This window comes from Herpailurus yagouaroundi, unplaced genomic scaffold, assembly GCF_014898765.1.
Source record: "Herpailurus yagouaroundi ecotype Mexico unplaced genomic scaffold, PumYag 184, whole genome shotgun sequence".
NCBI lineage: Eukaryota > Metazoa > Chordata > Mammalia > Carnivora > Felidae > Herpailurus > Herpailurus yagouaroundi.
Genome location: NW_024412415.1, coordinates 29,523,101 through 29,542,794, shown reverse-complemented (window position 1 = coordinate 29,542,794; position 19,694 = coordinate 29,523,101). Strand labels below are relative to the sequence as shown.

At 38.7% G+C, this 19,694-nt stretch overlaps 1 protein-coding gene across 2 annotated transcripts in view; it reads right to left on the bottom strand.

The window, feature by feature from the left end:
* TRIP4 (thyroid hormone receptor interactor 4) overlaps positions 1-19,694 on the bottom strand; it is a 70,665-nt gene that overhangs the window by 38,400 nt on the left and 12,571 nt on the right. For both annotated transcript variants that reach the window (XR_005795859.1, XM_040492958.1), the window contains exons 4-7: positions 15,021-15,233; positions 13,531-13,609; positions 5,961-6,090; positions 2,691-2,906 (exon numbers count right to left, since the gene is read on the bottom strand). Coding sequence is in view for 1 of the 2 variants with exons in the window: in XM_040492958.1 (XP_040348892.1) it covers positions 2,691-2,906; positions 5,961-6,090; positions 13,531-13,609; positions 15,021-15,233 (638 nt within the window). In the remaining variant the exon portion in view is untranslated. The remainder of the gene's footprint in view (positions 1-2,690; positions 2,907-5,960; positions 6,091-13,530; positions 13,610-15,020; positions 15,234-19,694) is intronic.

Sequence of the window (19,694 nt, the reverse complement as noted above, 5' to 3'; positions counted from 1 at the left end):
GAGAGAGAAAGGGGGTGGAGAGGGAAAGGGAGAGAGGAAGAGAGAGAAAGAAATAGAAAGGGGGGTGGAGAGGGAGGGAGGAAGAGAGAGAGAAAGAGAGAGACAGACATACAGACACCATTTCCAAAACAAAAAACAGGAAAATCCTGTGCTTTCTTTTCAGTGCTATGCTGGAGCCAATACACATGTCTCTGAACTCTATGTTCAGTGACTTCATGTTGGTAACTTGAAATTGGCCATGATGGGAATTTTTCATGAGACTTTATTTCTTAGAGCAGTTTTAGGTTCACAGCAAAACTGAACAGAAGGTTCACACATTTCTCATATGCTCCCTGACTCCACACATCCATACCTTCCCATTATCAGCCATTCCTCACTTGAGTAGTACATTTGTTAAAATTAATCAACCTACACTGACACATTGTCACCCCAAATCCATAATTTACATTAGGATTTACTCTTGGCATTGAGGCTGTACCATTTTAATAGTCCCATCCACAGTAAGAGAGCATATTCATTTTCCTATACTCACAGACTATGCATGTAGTATTTTGTATATATATATTTTTTATTTCAGCCAATTTAATGATACATTGTTTTAAAATCTCCATTTCTGGGGCGCCTGGGTGGCGCAGTCGGTTGGGCGTCCGACTTCAGCCAGGTCACGATCTCGTGGTCCGTGAGTTCGAGCCCCACATCAGGCTCTGGGCTGATGGCTCGGAGCCTGGAGCCTGTTTCCTATTCTGTGTCTCCCTCTCTCTCTGCCCCTCCCCCGTTCATGCTGTGTCTCTCTCTGTCCCAAAAATAAATAAAAAAACGTTGAAAAAAATATTAAAAATAAAATAAAATCTCCATTTCCCTTATAACTAGTTGAACATTTTATTTATATATTTATTGCTTAAAGTTTTATTTAAGTAATCTGTACACCCAAGATGGGACTTGAGCCCAGAACCCCAAGATCAAGAGTCACATGCTCTTCTGACTGAGCCAGCCATATGCCCCTAGTTGAACTTTTTAAAAAAAATTTTTTTTAATGTTTATTTATTTTTGAGAGAGAGACAGAATGCGAGTGGGGAGGGGCAGAGAGGGAGACACATAATCCGAAGCAGGCTCCAGGCTCCGAGGTGTCAGCACAGAGCCTGACACATGGCTCGAACTCACAAGCTGTGAGATCGTGACCTGAGCTGAAGTCAGACACTCAACCGACTGAGCCACCCAGGCGCCCCAGTAGTTGAACATTTTTTTAAAAATTTCTATTGGCCGGGAGGCCTGGGTGGCTCAGTCGGTTAAGTGTCCGACTTCAGCTCAGGTCATGATCTCATGGTCTGTGAGCTCAAGCCCCGCATCAGGCTCTGGGCTGACAGCTTGGAGCCTCCTTTGGATTCTGTGTCTTCCTCTCTCTCTGTCCCTCCCCTGCTTATACTATGTCTCTCTCTCTCTCTCTCAAAAATAAAGAAACATTTAAAAAAAAATTTTTTTTTAATTTCTATTGGTCATTTGTATTTCTTCACCTGTAAATGGTCCTTAGGCTTCGCTCGTCTTTCTACTGGATTGTTTGGTATGTTTCTTTTAATTTGCAGGTCTTTACATACTATAGATCTTCCTCTTTTGACTTAAAAATGTTTAAAATATTCTCTCAGCTTGGTAGCATTTTTTTACTTTATTTAAAATATCTCGTCTTAGGGGTACCTGGGTGGCTAAATTGGTTGAGCTTCCGACTTCAGCTTAGGTCATGATCTCACAGTTATGCAGTAGAGCCTCACATAGGGCTCTGTGGTGACAGCTTGGAGCCTGGAGCCTGCTTCGGATTCTGTGTCTCCCTCTCTCTCTGCCCCTCCCCCACGCACACTCTTTATCTCTCAAAAAAATAAGTAACATTAAAACATTTTTTTGACATCTCGTCTTTTTGTCTTCTGGGTTGTGTATTTTGCTTAGAAAGAGCTATGGGACGCCTGGGTGGCTCACACAGCTAAGTGTTGGACTCTTGATCTCAGGTCAGGTTATGGTCTCATGGTTCATGGGATGGAGCCCTGACTCCCTGAGTCAGGCTCTGTGCTGACAGCACAGGGCCTGCTTGGGATTCTCTGTCTCTCCCTTTCTTTGCCATTTCCCTGTGCCCACACACGCACGCATGCTCTCTCTAAAAATAAACAAACTTAAAAAAAAAAATACTTTATTACACCAAGACTGTATCTATATTCTCCTGCATTTCTTTATTTATTTCTGATCCTTTTACCTCTTTTACATTTAACCATTTAGCCAAACTTATTATCACAGTATGGTTTGAAATAGAGATTGAATGTCAATTTTTTCCAAGCTGGTGGCCAATCATCCCAGCATGTATTTAACCCTTTCCTTATTATTTAGAAATGATACCTGCTTTAATTACTAATTTACACATGTATACACACAAACACATACAATGCAGGTTTTGTTCTGGATTCCTTTACATTCCCATGCCCAAATGGCACCTCATTGTTTAAAAAGTTTTTTATCAAACTATAGTAATTATCTGGAAAAGTTACCCTCACTGTTCATTTTCAAAATTTTCTTAGCCACTCTTACATTTTTCTATTCCAAATGAATGTATTATTTTTAAAATCAACAAAAATAACAGATCCGTGAGAGGGGGCAAATCCTTTTTAGACAAAATGCCCCCTCCCAGACCCTTTCTGGTGCTGCCCACTTACTTGCTGTGATACTCTGCTAGAGGATTTTCATCTTCCACGATCTTCCTGCCTGCAAAGTCAATGGTGATTTTCTTAGAGAGCCGAGACATATGTCGAAATTCTCTCAGCTCCTCCTCCCGTTTTTGCAGGGTCTCCCGCTCAATTTTAGACAACCACTGGTTAGAATCACTGGCAAAGTAATCTGACTCATCATCAATGACTTGCGTCCTTCGAATGCTAAGGAGATAAAGAGAACACATGTCAATTGGGTTACCTGTTGACAAAACAGGGACATGATTACCAGAAAACTGTTTTAAGGCAGTTTACTCTTTGCTATCCTGAAAAGTATCTCAAACACAGATACCCAAAAAAGTTCCGTAATAAGGTCAAGCTCTGCTTGGTCCCCAGCTTCGGCATGTACCTTATCCCCACAGCAGGCCTAGCTCAGCTCATAAAACTAATCTCACCTTCAGGCAGAAAAAGACACAGCCTCACAATCCATTGTTCTTCTAGTCCAGCCATAACTGGGTTATCACCTGGTTTTGCTGCATCTGAGTTCATGTCTTGGCAGCTTACTCACTATCCTAGTCCCTCAACAAGTGGGGTCCAGTCGATTCCTGCTAGTCCCAACTGCTGCCTTTCCCTTAGAAACTTAAAGAGTTCTATTCTGGACAGTTTAAGGCCCATGGCTTACTCTTAGGACATCCTACTACCCTACTACTACTATATGTCAGTTTCTACCCCTTGCCCCCCCAATCTTATCACTTGTCCCTCACTAAAACACTGGATCAAATTCTAAGATATGTCAATCAGACCTATTTCTAAGATCATATCAACAAAGAAACTGAGAACTAGAAGGAATTTTAATGACCCAATTCTCTCATTCTACAGATAATGAACTTGGGGTGGGGCTCACAGAAGTTAACTGACTACTCCAAATGCACAAATCCAGTCACAATTGACTCCGTGCCTAATTATTACAAATTAGTGATATACAAAGGCATAGGGAAATACTGAAATCAGATTCATATACTGATTTCAGTTTTTCAGGACATGGCTGGAATTATACAAGTTTTAAAGTAGACTGAGAGTGGGAAGTTTCAGAGAGCTCAGGAGAAACCTGCTCCTATATGTGAACCTAAATAATGAAACTAGTATCCTGAAACACACAAGAAAAGGAGCAATATCTGTGGAGAGAGACTCTTTTCTAGTTTCTATTTACCAAGAAATGTACTCCATTGCTAATTCTATTTCTAATGACAGTTTTATTGAGTAGGGCTAGAAGTGATACTTAAAAGATTAAGAGTAGGGGTGCTTGGGTGGCTCAGTCGATTAAGCATCCAACTTTGGCTCAGGTCATGATCTCAGTTTGTGAGTTCGAGCCCCACACTGGGCTCTCTGCTGTCAACGTGGAGCCCATTTCAGGTCCTCTGGCTCCCCTTTCTGCTCCTCCTCAACTCACACACACGTGGTCTCTCTCTCTCAAAAATAAACATTAAAATAATAATAATAATAAATATTGAGTGAACAGGAGTTACAAACCTTGTGATGGGCTTACTTTAGAAATAGCTTTCATTAGTCAGAGAAAGACAAGTATCATATGACTTCATTCATATGAGGACTTTAAGAGACAAAACAGATGAACATAAGGGAAGGGAAACAAAAATAATATAAAAACAGAGAGGGGAACAAAACATAAGAGACTCTTAACTATGGAGAACAAACAGAGGGTTACTGGAGGGGTTGTGGGGGTGGGGGATGGGCTAAATGGGTAAGGGGCATTAAGGAATCTACTCCTGAAATCATTGTCGTACTATATGGTAACTAATTTGGGTGTAAATTAAAAAAAAAAAAAATTAAAAAGAAAAATAGCTTTCAAGGCACCAGGGTGGCTCAGTCAATTCAGTGTCTGACTGGATTTTGGCTCATGTCATGAGCTCACGGTTCTTGAGTTCGAGCCCAGTGTCACGCTCTGCGCTGACAACACGGAGCCTTCTTAGGATTCTCTCCCTCCTTCTCTCTCTGCCCCTCCCCTGCTCTATCTCAAAAATAAATAAACTTAAAAAAAAAAGCTTTATGGGGCGCCTGGGTGGCTCAGTCGGTTAGGCGTCCGACTTTGGCTCAGGTCACGATCTCACTGTCCGTGAGTTCGAGCCCCGCGTCGGGCTCTGTGCTGACTGCTCAGAGCCCGGAGCCTGTTTCAGATTCTGTGTCTCCCTCTCTCTCTGACCCTCCCCCGTTCATGCTCTGTCTCTGTCTCAAAATAAATAAACGTTTAAAAAAAAAAAAAAAAAAGCTTTCAAAGTTGTATCTCAGATTTACAGCAAAGGGTTTGGAAGGAGGAAGTATGTCTAACCAAAAACTTATAATGCCAGAAATAGACTCCTAGGTCAGTTACAATACATAGGAGATTAAGGGTTCTCCAAGGACCCTCACAGATTCCCACATGGCCATTGAGAAATGAATGTATAAGTCCTATTTAAACATTTTTTACCACTAACTGGCTTTCAATACATATTTTGTCTAAAAGAAGAAAAAGGTGAAAGAGAAAGAAAAAATGAACTAACAAATTGATAAAATTGTCTCCTACAGAGAAGTCAATGGGCTAAATGACAAAAGTGTAGGAGTGTAAAATCCTATTTAGGAACTTTTTTTTTTTTTTTTTAAGTAGGCTCCACGTTTGGCAGAGCCCAACACAGGGCTCGAACTCATGACCCTGAGATCAAGACCTGAGACGACATCAAGAGTTGGACACTCAACTGACTGAGCCACCTTATCCGCCCTAAATTTAGGGACATTTTAATACACTGATCATTAAATCAGAAAACAAATTTAGTGTTAACGGGAAGGGGAAGGGTAAACCAGGCCTTCCCAGGATATGCCACTACCTATGCTCTTTCAGAAGCAATTTCTTATAGATCCTCCAGAGCCCAGCACAGTCGTTTGCACATGGTAGGTACTCTAACATATGGCGACTGATGGAATGAATGGCTGCAAGGAAAACAACTGGGGAATTCTGTCAACCCAAATCAACTTTCTGGCAGTATACTAGTACTAGCATCTGGCAAAAATTTAATAATGTTGCAGGGTAAGATGCTCTTTATGGGAACCTATCTTACTCAAACATGAATTCAAAAACAAGATGTAGGCCTCCTATGTAGCAGAGCTCTTCTTTTGCTGTGAATCTTTCATACTTCACTGTAAAAAGGTATCAAGTTCCAGAATAATGTTTTAATGGCCAGGATATGTAGACCACTCTATTTCTTACCATTTGTTATTCTAACCACATACCTAGTTCTGTCAAATTCTAACAGTTTGTCCTTATGCTTAATAGCCTTCTCCAGACCAGACTTAATTCGCAATTCTTGATGAGGAAGAAGGTCCTTGGTAGAGATGTCCACCTTTCCAGAACTCTCCGTCCCTGAAATTCAATAAGGAAACCAAATGGTATCAGACTGTAATATAAATTAGTTGTATCACTGTGCAGCAAAGAACAAAATATCAGAAGATCTGGCTCTGTTTTAAATGGCTGACAGCCTTCATTTCAATGAAAAACAAATAACACGTGCTAGGCTTTACTTATTAAGCACCAAGCAGGGTTTCACACAAGATTGGTTTTCAGGAAACATTAGGATCCACTTCTTCCCATGTGGAAATTTGGATCACTAAGGGTACCAAACTGTTAAACAATATAAAAATGCCATGTAAAGGAAAAGATTTATTAAGTAGGGGTGACTACAACCTTTAAACATACTTTCAGGGGTGCCTGGGCATCTCAGTCGGTTAACCATCTGACCCTCGATTTGGGCTCAAGTCATGATTTCATGGTTTATGAGTGTGAGACCCATGTGGGGATCTGTGCTAACAGTGCAGAACCTGCTTGGGATTCTCTCTCTCCCTCTCTCTGCCTTTTCCCCATTCGCAATCTCTCTCAAAATAAATAAACTTAAAAAAAATAAACAGACATAGCAAAATTAAAAAAGACAATGGAAGAAAAAACGAGTAGAAATTGCAGGAAAGGGACAGAAATGAATACTGAAGGGCGCCTGGGTGGCTCAAGTCAGTTAAGCGTCCAACTTTGGCTCAGATCATGACCTCACATTTCGTGGGTTTGAGCCCTGCATTGGGCTCTGTGCTGACAGCTCAAAACCTGGAGAATGCTTCAGACTTTGTGTCTCCCTTTCTCTGCTCCTCCCCCGGTTGTGCTTGATCTCTCTCTTTCTCAAAAATAAGCATAAAAAAAATTTTTTTTTAATACTGAAAACTTATTAGATGCTAAGGCACTTAATATATATTATTTAATTCTCCCAATAACCGTGTAAGACAGTTTATATTATCTTTGTTTTATAAAAAAAGAAACTAAAGTTTAGAGACGATAATATACTTACTGAGTCACTCAGAAATTAAAAGGTGGAAACAACCTTTAAACTTAGGTCTAACTCTAAAGCCCACATTCATTCCTCAGCCCATGTGTCATCTCCTACATGACAGCAAACCATAAACCTATATATCACAGAAAAGAGCCATGAATTATGATAAAGCCAAGATCTAAGATGCATTAGGAAAACAACGAGGCTATAATTAAGGCTGACCTTATGCTTATTTTAAACTCCAGGCCTGTTCAAATTCCTATCAAAGCTCTCTCTTAAGATTAAAACGAAAGGGGCGCATGAGGGACTCAGTTGGTTAACCATCAAACTTGGCTCAGGTCATGATCTCACAGTTTGTGGGTTCGAGCCCCATTCGGCTCTGTGCTGACAGCTCAGAGCCTGCTTCGGATCCTCTGTATCCCTCTCTCTACCCCTTCCCTGTTAGCACATGTACATGCTTTCTAACAAACAAATAAACATTTTAAAAAAAGACTAAAGAGAGAGAGAAAAACAGAGATTCTTGTGTTCTGAACATAAGAAAAACACTTAGGGGGCACCTGGGTGGCTCAGTTGGTTAGGCTTCTGACTCTGGCTCTGGTCACGATCTTGTGATTCATGAGTTCAAGCCCTGCATCAGGCTCTGTGCTGACAGCTTGAAGCCTGGAACCTGCTTTGGATTCTGTCTCCTTCTCTCTCTGCCCCACCCCCACTCGCACTCCGTCTCTCTCTCTCTCTCTCTCAAAAATAAACATTTTAAAATATTTTTTTAAAAAAGGCATTTATAACTACCTTTTCTCATAATAATGACCTTAAAGAAATTCTAACTGAAAAAATATGGAGATAATGTTCAACCTCTTCAATAAAATAATTAACTACAAAAATAAAAATATTTGAAATGTCAAAATTCAATAGTGACAGATTTTAGTCATTATGCTGTTGTAGACTGATACAATATTTTGGTAAAGTAATGTGGCAAATACATTTTAAGTGTCAAAAATGATCATATTAAAGACAAATACCATATGATTTTACTTATATGTGAAATCTAAAAAAAAACCAAAAAGCAGAAACAGACCCCTAAATGCAGAGAACTGGTGGCTGCCAGAGGGGAGATGGATTGAGAGACAGGCAAAAAGGTATGAATGGGAGTGGGAGGTACAGGCTTCTGGTCACAGACTGATTAAGGAAGAAAAGTACAGCATACAGAATCTACTCAATGGTATTTTCATAGCATCATATGGTGACAGATGGTAGCTACATGTGTGGTGGTGAGCATAGTATAACATGTACAATCTAAGTTATGTATACCTGAAACTAATATAACATTGTGTATCAACTATACTTCAGTTTTAAAAAAAATAATACTATTCTTTAAAAAAATAAAAAGTAAATAAATAAAACTCATCTTCTTTGGGGTGCCTAGTTGGCTCACTTGGAACATGCAACCCTTGATCTCAGGGTTATGAATTCAAGCCCCACGTTGGGTGTAGAGATTAATTAAAAAAAAACAAAACAAAAAAAAAACAAAATAATCTTTGACTCAGTAATCCCATTCTTGGGAATTTATCCCAAAGCAATAAATTGAAAGATATATTAACAAAGGTGACTGTAATATTTATAATTTTTGAAGAGTGAAAATTTTCAGTAACTGGAAGTAGGTGATCAAATTACAATAAATCAAGTTAATAGACTATTTTGGGCCACTAAAATCAATAAATGTGAAGAATATATAGCAACATAGAAATTATAAAATACTAATAGAGAAAAATGAAAACAAAAGAAAAAAAGGAAAACAAAATCCTATACACACTATGATCACTAATACCAACCAATTTTTATTTTTTATTTTTTTTTTTAAACATTGATTAATTTTTGAGACAGAGAGAGCATGAACAGGGGAGGGTCAGAGAAAGAGGGAGACACAGAATCTGAAACAGGCTCCAGGCTCTGAGCTGTCAGCAGAGAGCCTGACGCAGGGCTCGAACCCACAGACCGTGAGATCATGACCTGAGCTGAAGTCGGACGCTTAACCGACTGAGCCACCCAGGCGCCCCCCCAACCAATTTTTAATGAAAAAAAAAAAAAAAAAAGAAAACAAAACTATGAACTAAAGCAAAAACAAAAATTTGCATAAGTGGAAAGTAATGGATACAATGTTTTTCCTTTTAAAAATGTCCTGGGGCGCCTGGGTGGCTCAGGCAGCTAAGCAACCAACTCTTGATTTCAGCTTGGATCACCATCTCATGGTTCATGAGATCAAACCCTGAATTGCGCTCACGTTGTTGGTGCAAAGCCTGCTTGGGATTCTCTGTCTCCCTCTTTCTCTGCCCCTCCCCTGCTTGTTATTTCTCTCAAAATAAATAAGTAAACATCCAAAAAAAATTTTTTTAGGGGCGTGTGGGTGGCTGAGTTGGTTGAGCATCTGACTTTGGCTCAGGTCATGATCTCATGGCTCGTGGGTTCGAGCCCCACATCGGTCTGTGCTGACAGCTCAGAGCCTGGAGCCTGCTTTGGATTCTGTGTCTCCCTCTCTCTCTGCCCCTCCCCCACTCATGCTCTGTCTTTCTTTCTCAGAAATAAACATTAAAAAAAGTTTTTTTTTGATTCTTAATGCCCTTAAATATTTTTAAGATCTTTGTAATGTTTGTTTGTTTAATGTTTTATTTATTTTTGAGAGACAGAACGTGAGCAGGGGAGGGGCAGAGAGAGAGGGAGACACAGAACCCCAAGAAGGATCCAGGCTCTGAGCTGTCAGCACAGAGCCTGATGTGGGGCTCGAACCCATGGGCAGATCACAACCTGAGCCAAAGTTGGATGCTTAACTAACTGAGCCACCCAGGAGCCCCAAATGTTTATGTATTCTTGAGAGAGAAATAGAGTGTGTGCAAGAGTGGGGGAGGGGCACAGACAGAGGGAGACAGATGATCCCAAGCAGGCTCTGCACTGACAAGAGAGAGCCCAATTTGGGGTTCCAAGTCACAAACTGTGAGATCATGACCTGAGATGAAGTTGGATGCTTAACCAACTGTGCTACCCTAAGCTGAAGTTGGACGCTTAACCAACTGAGCCACCCAGGTGCCGCCCCCCAAAATTTTATTCTTTAAAAAATTTTTTTTTCAACGTTTTTATTTATTTTTGGGACAGAGAAAGACAGAGCATGAATGGGGGAGGGGCAGAGAGAGAGGGAGACACAGAATCGGAAACAGGCTCCAGGCTCTGAGCCATCAGCCCAGAGCCTGACGCGGGGCTCGAACTCCCGGACCGCGAGATCGTGACCTGGCTGAAGTCGGACACTTAACCGACTGCGCCACCCAGGCGCCCCCAAAATTTTATTCTTTTAAAATGTTCATTTATTTTTGAGAGAGAAAATGTGAACGGGGGGGAGGCAGAGAGAGAAGGGGACAGAGGATCTGAGTCAGGCTCTGTGGTAAGAGCAAAGAGCTCAGGGCAGGGCTAGAGCTATGAGATCATGACCTGAGCCAAAATCGAAAGCTGGACTTTTAACTGACTGACTCACTCAGGTGCCCAGAGTGGGGCTCGAACTCACAACCCTAAGATCAAGAGTTGCATGCTTCACTGCCTGAGCCAGCCAGGCACCCGTGTCCTTAACAATTTTTATTAAGTGTTTTTCAACTATAAAAGACAAAGAAAAGGGCATCTGGGTAGCTCAGTTGGTTGAGTGTCTGACTCTTGGTTTCAGCTCAGGTCATGATCTCACAGGTTTTGAGTTTGAGCCCTGCATCAGGCTCTGCACTGACAGTGGGGTGCCTGCTCAGGATTCTCTCTCTGCCCCTTCCCTGTGCTCTCTCAAAACATAGGCTAACTAAAAAAAATAATAATAAATTATTAAAAAAAGACTTAGAAAAGAGTTGCAAAAAAAAAAAAAAGAAAGAAAGAAAAGTTCTATATAACTTTCTGTCAGTTTCCCTTAATGCTAATACCTTATCTCACATAACCATAGTACAATTATCAAAAGAAATTAACAATCGTATCCTTTTTTTTAATTTAAATATTACTTAACATACCGTGCAATATTGGTTTCAGGAGAATTCAGTGATTCATCACTTACGTACAAACCCAGTGCTCATCACAATTAAGTGCCCTCCTTAGTATCCATCACCCATCTAGCCCATCTCCCACCCACCTCTCCCCATCAACCCAGAGTTTGTTCCCAACAGTTAAGAATCTCTTGTGGTTTGTTTCCCTATCACCTCTTTCCCCCTCCTTCCCATATATTCATCTGTTTTGTTTCTTAAATTCCACATGAGTGAAATCATAGAGTACTTGTCTTTCTCTCATTGACTTATCTCCCTTAACATCTGCGTTGTTGCAAATGGCAAGATTTCATTCTTTTTTGATGGCTGAGTAATATTCCATTGTATATGTATACCACATCATCTTTATCCATTCATCAGTCGATGAACATCTGGGTGGCTGCACCAGTTGCATTCCCACCAACAGTGCAAGAGGGTTCCCCTTTCTCTGCATCCTTGTCAACAGCTGTTGTTTCTTGTGTTGTTAATTTTAGCCATTCTGACAGGTGTGAGGTGGTATCTCACTGTGGTTTTGATTTGTATTTCCCTGATGATGAATGATGTTGAGCATCTTTTCATGTCTCTATTAGCCATCTGGATGTCTTCTTTGAAAAAGTGTCTATTCGTGTCTTCTGCCCATTTCTTCACTGGGTGATGTTTTTTGAGTGCTGGGCTTTAGAAGTTCTGTAGAGATTTTGGATACTAACCTTTTATCAGAGAAGTCATTTGCAAGTATATTCTCCCATTCCGTGGTTTGCCTTTTAGTTCTGTTGTTTCCTTCACTGTGCAGAAGCTTTTTATCTTGATGAAGTGCCCGTAGTTCATGTTTGCTTTTATTTCCCTTGCCTTTGGTGAGGTGTGTAGTAAGAAGTCACTCTAGCAGAGGTCAAAGAGGTTGTTGCCTGTGTTCTTCTGTAGGATTTTGATGGTTTCCTGTCTCACATTTAGGAATTTCATCCATTTTGAATTTATTTTTGTGTATAGTGTAAGAAAGTGGTCCAATTTCATTCATTTGCAGGTCGCCATCCAGTTTTCACAACACCATTTGTTAAAGAGATTGTCTTTGTTCCACAGGATATTCTTTCCTGCTTTGTCAAAGATTAGTTGACCATATAGTTGTGGGTCCATTTCTGGGTTTTCTATCTATGTGTCTGTTTTTGTGCCAGTATCATACTGTCTTGATGACTACAGCTTTGTAATATAGCTTACTATAATACTATCAACTAAATTACAGTCTTCATTTGGATTCCAACATTTTTTCCATTAATGTTATTTTCCTGTTCTGGGATCCAATTCAGGATCCTACATTACAGTTACTTGTCATGTCTCCTCAGTTATCGTCTAATCTGTGACAATCTTTGGTCGTTCCTGGTTTTTCATGACTTTGCAAATCTGCTATTCTTTAACTTTTCATCCAACAGTTTTAGCATCCATTGGTGGATCTTGCCTGTAGCAATTACTACTGCTGTGGTATTCTAAATGGCGATTTTCTACAACCCTCATTCCTTCACATTATTAATTGGAATTTTTCTATAGGAAAAAGCTGACCCTTCTCCCCTATTTATTAACTTATTCATTTAATTCAGGACATTAATTTTATTATCTCAGTTATAATCCAATATTATTAGTTTTTTACTCAATGTTATGTGGCTTTAATACTTAAAAAAATTTTGTAACATTTATTCATTTTTGAGAGTGAGAGAGACAGAGCATGAGTGGGGGAGGGGCAGAGAGAGAGGGAGACACAGAATCCAAAGCAGGCTCCAGGCTCTGAGCTGTCAGCACAGGGCCCAACGCGGGGCTCGAACTCTCAAACCGCGAGATCATGACCTGAGCCAAAGTCGGTCGCTTAACCCAGGCGCCCCAACACTTTTTAAATAAATAAAAGCTTGTAGGGGTGCCTGGGTGGCTTAGCTGGTTACGCCTCTGACTCTTGCTTTCAGCTCAGGTCGTAATCACACGTTTCAAGAGACTGAGCCCTGCATTGAGCTCTGTGCTGACAGTATGGAGCCTGCTTGGGTTCTTTTTCTCCCTTTCTCTGCCCCTCCCTTGTTCATGTGCACTCTTTCTCTCCTGAACAAAATAAATAAATAAACATTTTTTAAAAATATAAAATAAATGCTGAGAGAAGCACCTGGGTGCTTCAGTCAATTAAGCATCCTTCTCTTGATTTTGGCTCAGGTCATGATCTTGTAGATCCTAGGATCGAGCCCCACATCAGGCTCTACTCTGACAGCATGGAGACTGCTTGTGATTCTTTCTTTCCCTCTTTCTCTGCCCTTTATCCACTTCTCTCTCTCTCAAGAAAAAATAATATAAAAAAAATTTTTTTAAACACCTGTAGGATAAATGAGTAAATAAACTGCATCTTGCATACCAGTATACAAGAAAAACAATCACAGACACAACAAAATGTATTAATCACCATGGTAATCCAATCAGAACATTGTTGCCTACCTGACATTAGCTTCTTCAGCAATTTCTGGCTTTTGTTTGAGTCACGCTGTAAAATATCCTGTTCTTCACGAGTACATACCTATAAAGTAACAAGAACAAGACACATGATCCAATAGTTACATTAATTTTGTCTTAATATATCTAAAAAGTAACCTCAAATTACACAAGATATGGCAATAAAATGAGACCATTGGTGCTTTTTGTTATCCAAACCTAACAAAAATATACAAATCCAAATGAGTTTGCCCTGGTCTCTTTCGATTTTTCCCTTCTTACGTGAACCATAGAAAAAATTGATCTCATTGGAAGTGTCCCTAAATGATTTGATAGCTAAAAAAAAAAAAAAAAAAAAAAAAAAAAAAAAAAAAAAAAAAAAAAAATCTAACCTACTTTCAAAGGACAAAGATTTGCCATCATTGAATATTGGGGAAAAAATATAATACTTTTTTTTTTTTAAAAAGACTTCCAGTTCTAATCATTTAATCCAAGTCTTACAAAAGAAATTATAAACAGATGTCTTATTAGAAAGAACCAGAAAAAGCAAATTACAGTGCCACCAGTGAAAACTAGTCTTTTATACTATACATATTTCATTTGTCTTTGAATACTACCTACTTATAAAATAATGAATATATTAAGCAAAGAAAAAGTTCTATTTATTACAAAATGACTGCAATTATAAGGGAGACAAAAAAGGAGTTTTTCAAACCAATTTCATACTGAGTTTATAAAACTACAAGACTTCAAAGGCCAATCTGCTTTACGTTACTCTTTCTTGAATTTAAGGATTCAAAAGACTTATCAGAAAACATGGAAATTGCCTAGAGGTTGCTGCAGTGGCACAAAGTTCCCACTAGCAGCTATAGGGTGTTTTTCTACAGAAAGCCCCATATCAGAGGATATTTACTGATTTAAGAATGTATTTTTTCATTTCATATTTTTTATTATAGATACTATATTTTTCAGGTCATCCACTACTAGCTTATTTTTTTTTTCAGCTTAGTTTTTGAGTGTACTGTAAAAAGGCACCAGAGAAGGGAAAACAAGGCAATATATAAAATGGATGCCTTTACCAACATCAAACACCATTGCTTCTGCCAACCAGCTCAACTGGCAGAATAAGCTTTGCAGACAACTCATTAGGGTGTTTGTAAGACAGTCATTACTACCACACTCTTGAGATCATTCTCTCAGACAACAAAGATGGAGATGAGTTGTCCTGGAAATAGAAGCTATAATAACCTGAGGATTATGTTATAGTACAAGACTTGGAGCCTTCAACAATATATATACTCAAAACTCTTCTCACTAACAGTCCTCAGTACTAAGATATAACCTTGGTTTCTTGATTAATCGAATTCCTGCTACTGGAGTTTACTGGACATTTGAGGGAAGAAATTTGCTAAGAAAAAAGAAATTACTAAGGATGTGAATGTCCCTATGTACTCAACCAAAAGATAGTAAAATAAAATATAAAAGAAACAATTTACCAGAGTGCCACAGAAAAAGCAGGGGCCAGAACCTTCTTGTTCACAGACAATGCGCCCACAGATCAGACAGTTATTGATCAGCTTGTGCTTCTGGCCCAGGCAATCACAAGGATGGCGACCAGGAATCAGGACTGCAAGCCTGTCCTGTCCCTCTTTTGTGTATAAACTGACAAACTTTGTCTTCTTCTTTAAGGAGCTGCTGTTCTCCTGTGCCTAATTGTACAAAGATATCAGAAATAACATAAAAAAAATTAATGACAATGAAAATAGTCAAGAAAAGAAAAACCTCAGTTCTGTTCAATGACAACTTATATACTACCTAGGAACCATGACAGAAGGTAGTGAGAGAAACACAAATTAAGGGTTATAATCAAGGGTCTGAAGAAAGGTTATATTCTAGAAAAGCTACCTGATATACCTTGCCTTTTTTGCTAGTAGCTTTCAGTCCCCTATTATAGCTGGCAGAAGGTAAATCTAGCAGTAAAAGCTGTTTACGGGACATATATAAGCATGCTTAAAGTGGAGATCATAAAAACAAGAATGTCTCTAAAAGCAGATGATACAGGTTTAAAATAAGAAAAATAAAAAAAAAAATGACTCAATAAGAAAAAGACAGATGACACAATAGAAAAATGGGCAAACTATCTAAACAGGAACTTCATTCAAGAAGATATCCAACTGGCCACCAGACACAGGAAAAGGTACTTAAGCTACCCTTCATTACTCATCAAGGTAATGCAAAAGAAAACCAAAATTCAATACCAACCAGAATGGCTAAACTGAAAAAGAAAACACAGAAGAGTGCTGGTAAGGATACAAGAACAATTAAAGCTTTCATACACTGTCAGTGGGAGTGTAAACTGGTATCTACCAAAGCTGAACATATGCATATCTTGTGACTCAGCAATTCAGTTCTTGGATATATACTCAACAGAAATGTGTAAATATGTTCACCAGAAGACATGTACAAGAATGTCACTGCAGCAATGGAACTGGAAACTAGCCAAATGTTCAACAGATTGATGTATTCACTTAATAGAATTGTCGGTAGCTATGAGAATGAAAAAGTATAGCTACACAAAACAATATTGCTAATTCCCATAAACCATGTTGATTGAAAGAAACCACAAACAAAAGAATACACACTATATAGCTCCATTTACACAAAATTCATAAGCAGGCAAAACTAATCTATGGTGTTAGAAGTCAGGAAGGTGTTTTCCCCGGGGAGGGACGTCATTTTTTGGGGGACAAAATGGGGGTCTTTTAGAGGAAGGGTGATGTTTTGTTTCTGGCTATAAACATGGTCAGTTTGTGAAAATACATCTGTTCACTTCTGTCTATATGTTGTAAAATTAAAAGTTTAAATAGAAAACTTTATTTATCAGCCTCTGTCTTAGTCCATTCAAGCTGCTATAACAAAACATAACAGACTGGGTAGCTTATAAACAACAGAAATTTATTTCTCACAGTTCTGGAGGCTGGAAGTCCAAGATCAGAGTGCCAGCATGGTTGGGTGAGGGCCCTCTTCCAGGTCACAGAAATGATTTCTTCTAGATCACTGTATCCTAACACAGCAAAAGGGGCAAGGAAGCTCTGTGGGATCTCTTTTACAAGAACACTAATTCTATTCATGAGGGTTCTACCTTCATGACATAAGAACCTCCCAAAGGCCCTACTTCCTAATATAATCGCACTAGCATTTCAACATATAAATTTGGGTGGAGGGGACATAAACATTCAAACACTTATTTATATAGATGCCTCTCGCTTTCCCTTTTCAGGGAAGAAACATCTTCAAGAGTTTTAGCGGATGGGAAAATTACTACAAGGAAAAGAACAATTCTTTGCTATGACATGCTAGAAGTTGAGATACCCAAAGCCAGAAGTTGAGATATAGAGACAATACCATAGAAGTCAACTTGGGTAAATATTAAAATCTAAGAGAGTGCTAAAGATTTTATCTAATCTAGCAGGCGGCCATTTTTCAAACTAGTCAATTATATTTTTGGCTGTCAGTGATCATGGTGAGAAGATTAAAATCTCTAAGCAGAAACTTGTATTTGACTCCCATTAAATTATCCGGTAACATTAACATAAGGTATTTGAGGGCTGTGCTTTGATGAGTTCCCATATACATAATGGGCAATGAGTACATATTGAGAAATACAGGAGAAAAAGGAAGAACAGGACAAGAAAATTCATAGCCTATCACTGCACTGCTTAAAACTATTCACTGCCTTCCCATTGTGCTTAGAATAAAATCCAAGCTACTTATAAGGCCCTATAAAACTTTACATATGGCCTCCAGGTGCTCTCCAATCTCTTCTACATATCACTCTTCTCCTGTTCACTATGCTCCAGCCACACAGGCTTCTGATAATTGCTAAACACCTGTCTCCATCTCTCCTTTACACTTGTCATTCTCTCAATCTGAATGGTTCCTAGCCCATCTCTTTATATGCTGCCTCCTTTTCTTTTTTTTTTTTTTCTAAATTTTTTTTTAACGTTTTATTTATTTTTGAGACAGGGAGAGACAGAGCATGAACAGGGGAGAGTCAGAAAGAGGGAGACACAGAATCTGAAACAGGCTCCAGGCTCTGAGCTGTCAGCACAGAGCCCGACGCGGGGCTCGAACTCACGGACCGCGAGATCATGACCTGAGCTGAAGTCGGGCACTTAACCGACTGAGCCACCCAGGTGCCCCAGGGCTCCTTTTCATTGTTCAGTTCTGAGCTATAATTTCACTCCCTCTGAAAGGCTTTCCCTGAATACTCTACCTAAACTAGCTCCCTTCCTACCAACTACTGCCTATCACATTGCCCTTTTTATTTCTTTCATGGCAGTTTTTATAATCTATAATTTTTTTTTCCAACTGTCTTTTCTATGTTTCCTTTGAACCACTAAGATGTAACCTCTAGGAGAGCAAAGAAACCTAGAGTGCTTTATTTACTGCTATAATGTGTAATGCCTAAATCAGTTCTTGACATACAGTAGACATGCAATACAATTTTCTGAATTTTCTAAATAACCAAATGAACTGCATATAGAACATGGAGACAGATTTACCTACAGGACCAAAAGTGGAACTGTCAGTACACAGCTTGATCATTACTCATGATTCCAGGTCTATGAATTTGCCTACTAACTAAAATCTATTTGTAACCCCCAAATCAACACTCCAGGTGCTTTTACAACCATTTGTGGACATGAGCAGGGCGGCAAAAAATCTGAGCCTCTAAATGTATAGATTTCCCGCTAAGGCCAAGCGAAGGAATGATCTGCCTTCTTGTTTCAGCTGTCACACTGTAAACAAGTGTCTTATTTTCAGTCTATTTACTATCACTTTTTTTGCATTTTTGTGCTTTTTCTTGGTGATCCTAATATTTAAAATGGTCCCATGCATAGTGCTTACATGTTGTCTAGTATTCCTAAGCACAAGGCTGTACCTTATATAATAGATGTGTTAGATAAGCTTTCTTCAGGCATAAGTTATAGTGCTGTTGGCTCTGAGTTCAATGTTAATAAATCAACAAGATATATTAAAGTGTCTTTAAACAGAAACACACATAAAATAAGGTTATGTATTGAATGTTTGATAAAATTGTGACCAGATGCTCACAGAAACCTAATCCTGTATTTCTCCTATGTGTAATGGTTCAGAACTCACTAATTCAGTATACACTGCAGCTCTAACAAGAAATTCCTGTATAAGAGATAAAACATTTTTTCAAAATCATTTTCCAAGTTTGCTTAATGAGTAGAAAATACTTAAGAATTAAATACAGACTCAGAAACAGGTTGTTGAGGGATAAACTGCTCTTAAAGCATTAAGAGATATGAAATCAAAAGTTAAGTCATTATTAATTTGAAGATCTTTCCCTACCCAAGCCTGGGAAGTTATGAGTGAACCATGGTTTTTATTTTACCTTTTGAAACCTATATAACAACAAGCATCAAGGTACCTTATTCATTAAGATCCATTAGTAAAAACAGTGAAATACTTTGTTAAACTAAGATTGGCATCTACTTAACTAAAAAGCTAGGTTGTAGCTGTAGAAACATTGCATAGTCAAAGCAAGCTTCTTTAATGTGGATTGGTAAATGAGTAAGTTGACCAAACAGACTAAAGCAACATAGGACTAAATGGATTAAAAGATTAAATGATTATAAAAAAGAAACACTTAAAAAGATTGCAATATAAAATGTTAAAATATTTAATGGGGTGCCTCAGTTGGTTGAGCATCCGACTTTGGTTTGGGTCATGATCTTGTGGGTCATGATTCCTGAGTTCAAGCCCCATGTTGGGTTCTGTACTGACAGCTTGGAACCTGGAGCCTGCTTCAGATTCTGTGTCTCCCTCTCCCTCTGCCCCACCCCTGTTCACGCTCTGTCTCTCTCTTTCAAAAATAAACATTAAAAAATGTTTTAAAAAATATTTATCAACAACTTCAAAATTTTTAAAAACTGAACTGGAATTTGTGAGAAAGCATCCAGAGGAAACTGACTCAAAGGAGAAAACATAGATAGTGGTTTTCATGTTGTTTTCAACAACTTTCTCTCCTGGATGTTAAAAATTAATTTATTAAAAGTTCATTAATGTATTGTATGCTATTATTTCATAGCTATTTTTAAAAGAACAAAATAAGACTTTAAAATTTTTATCCATTACGT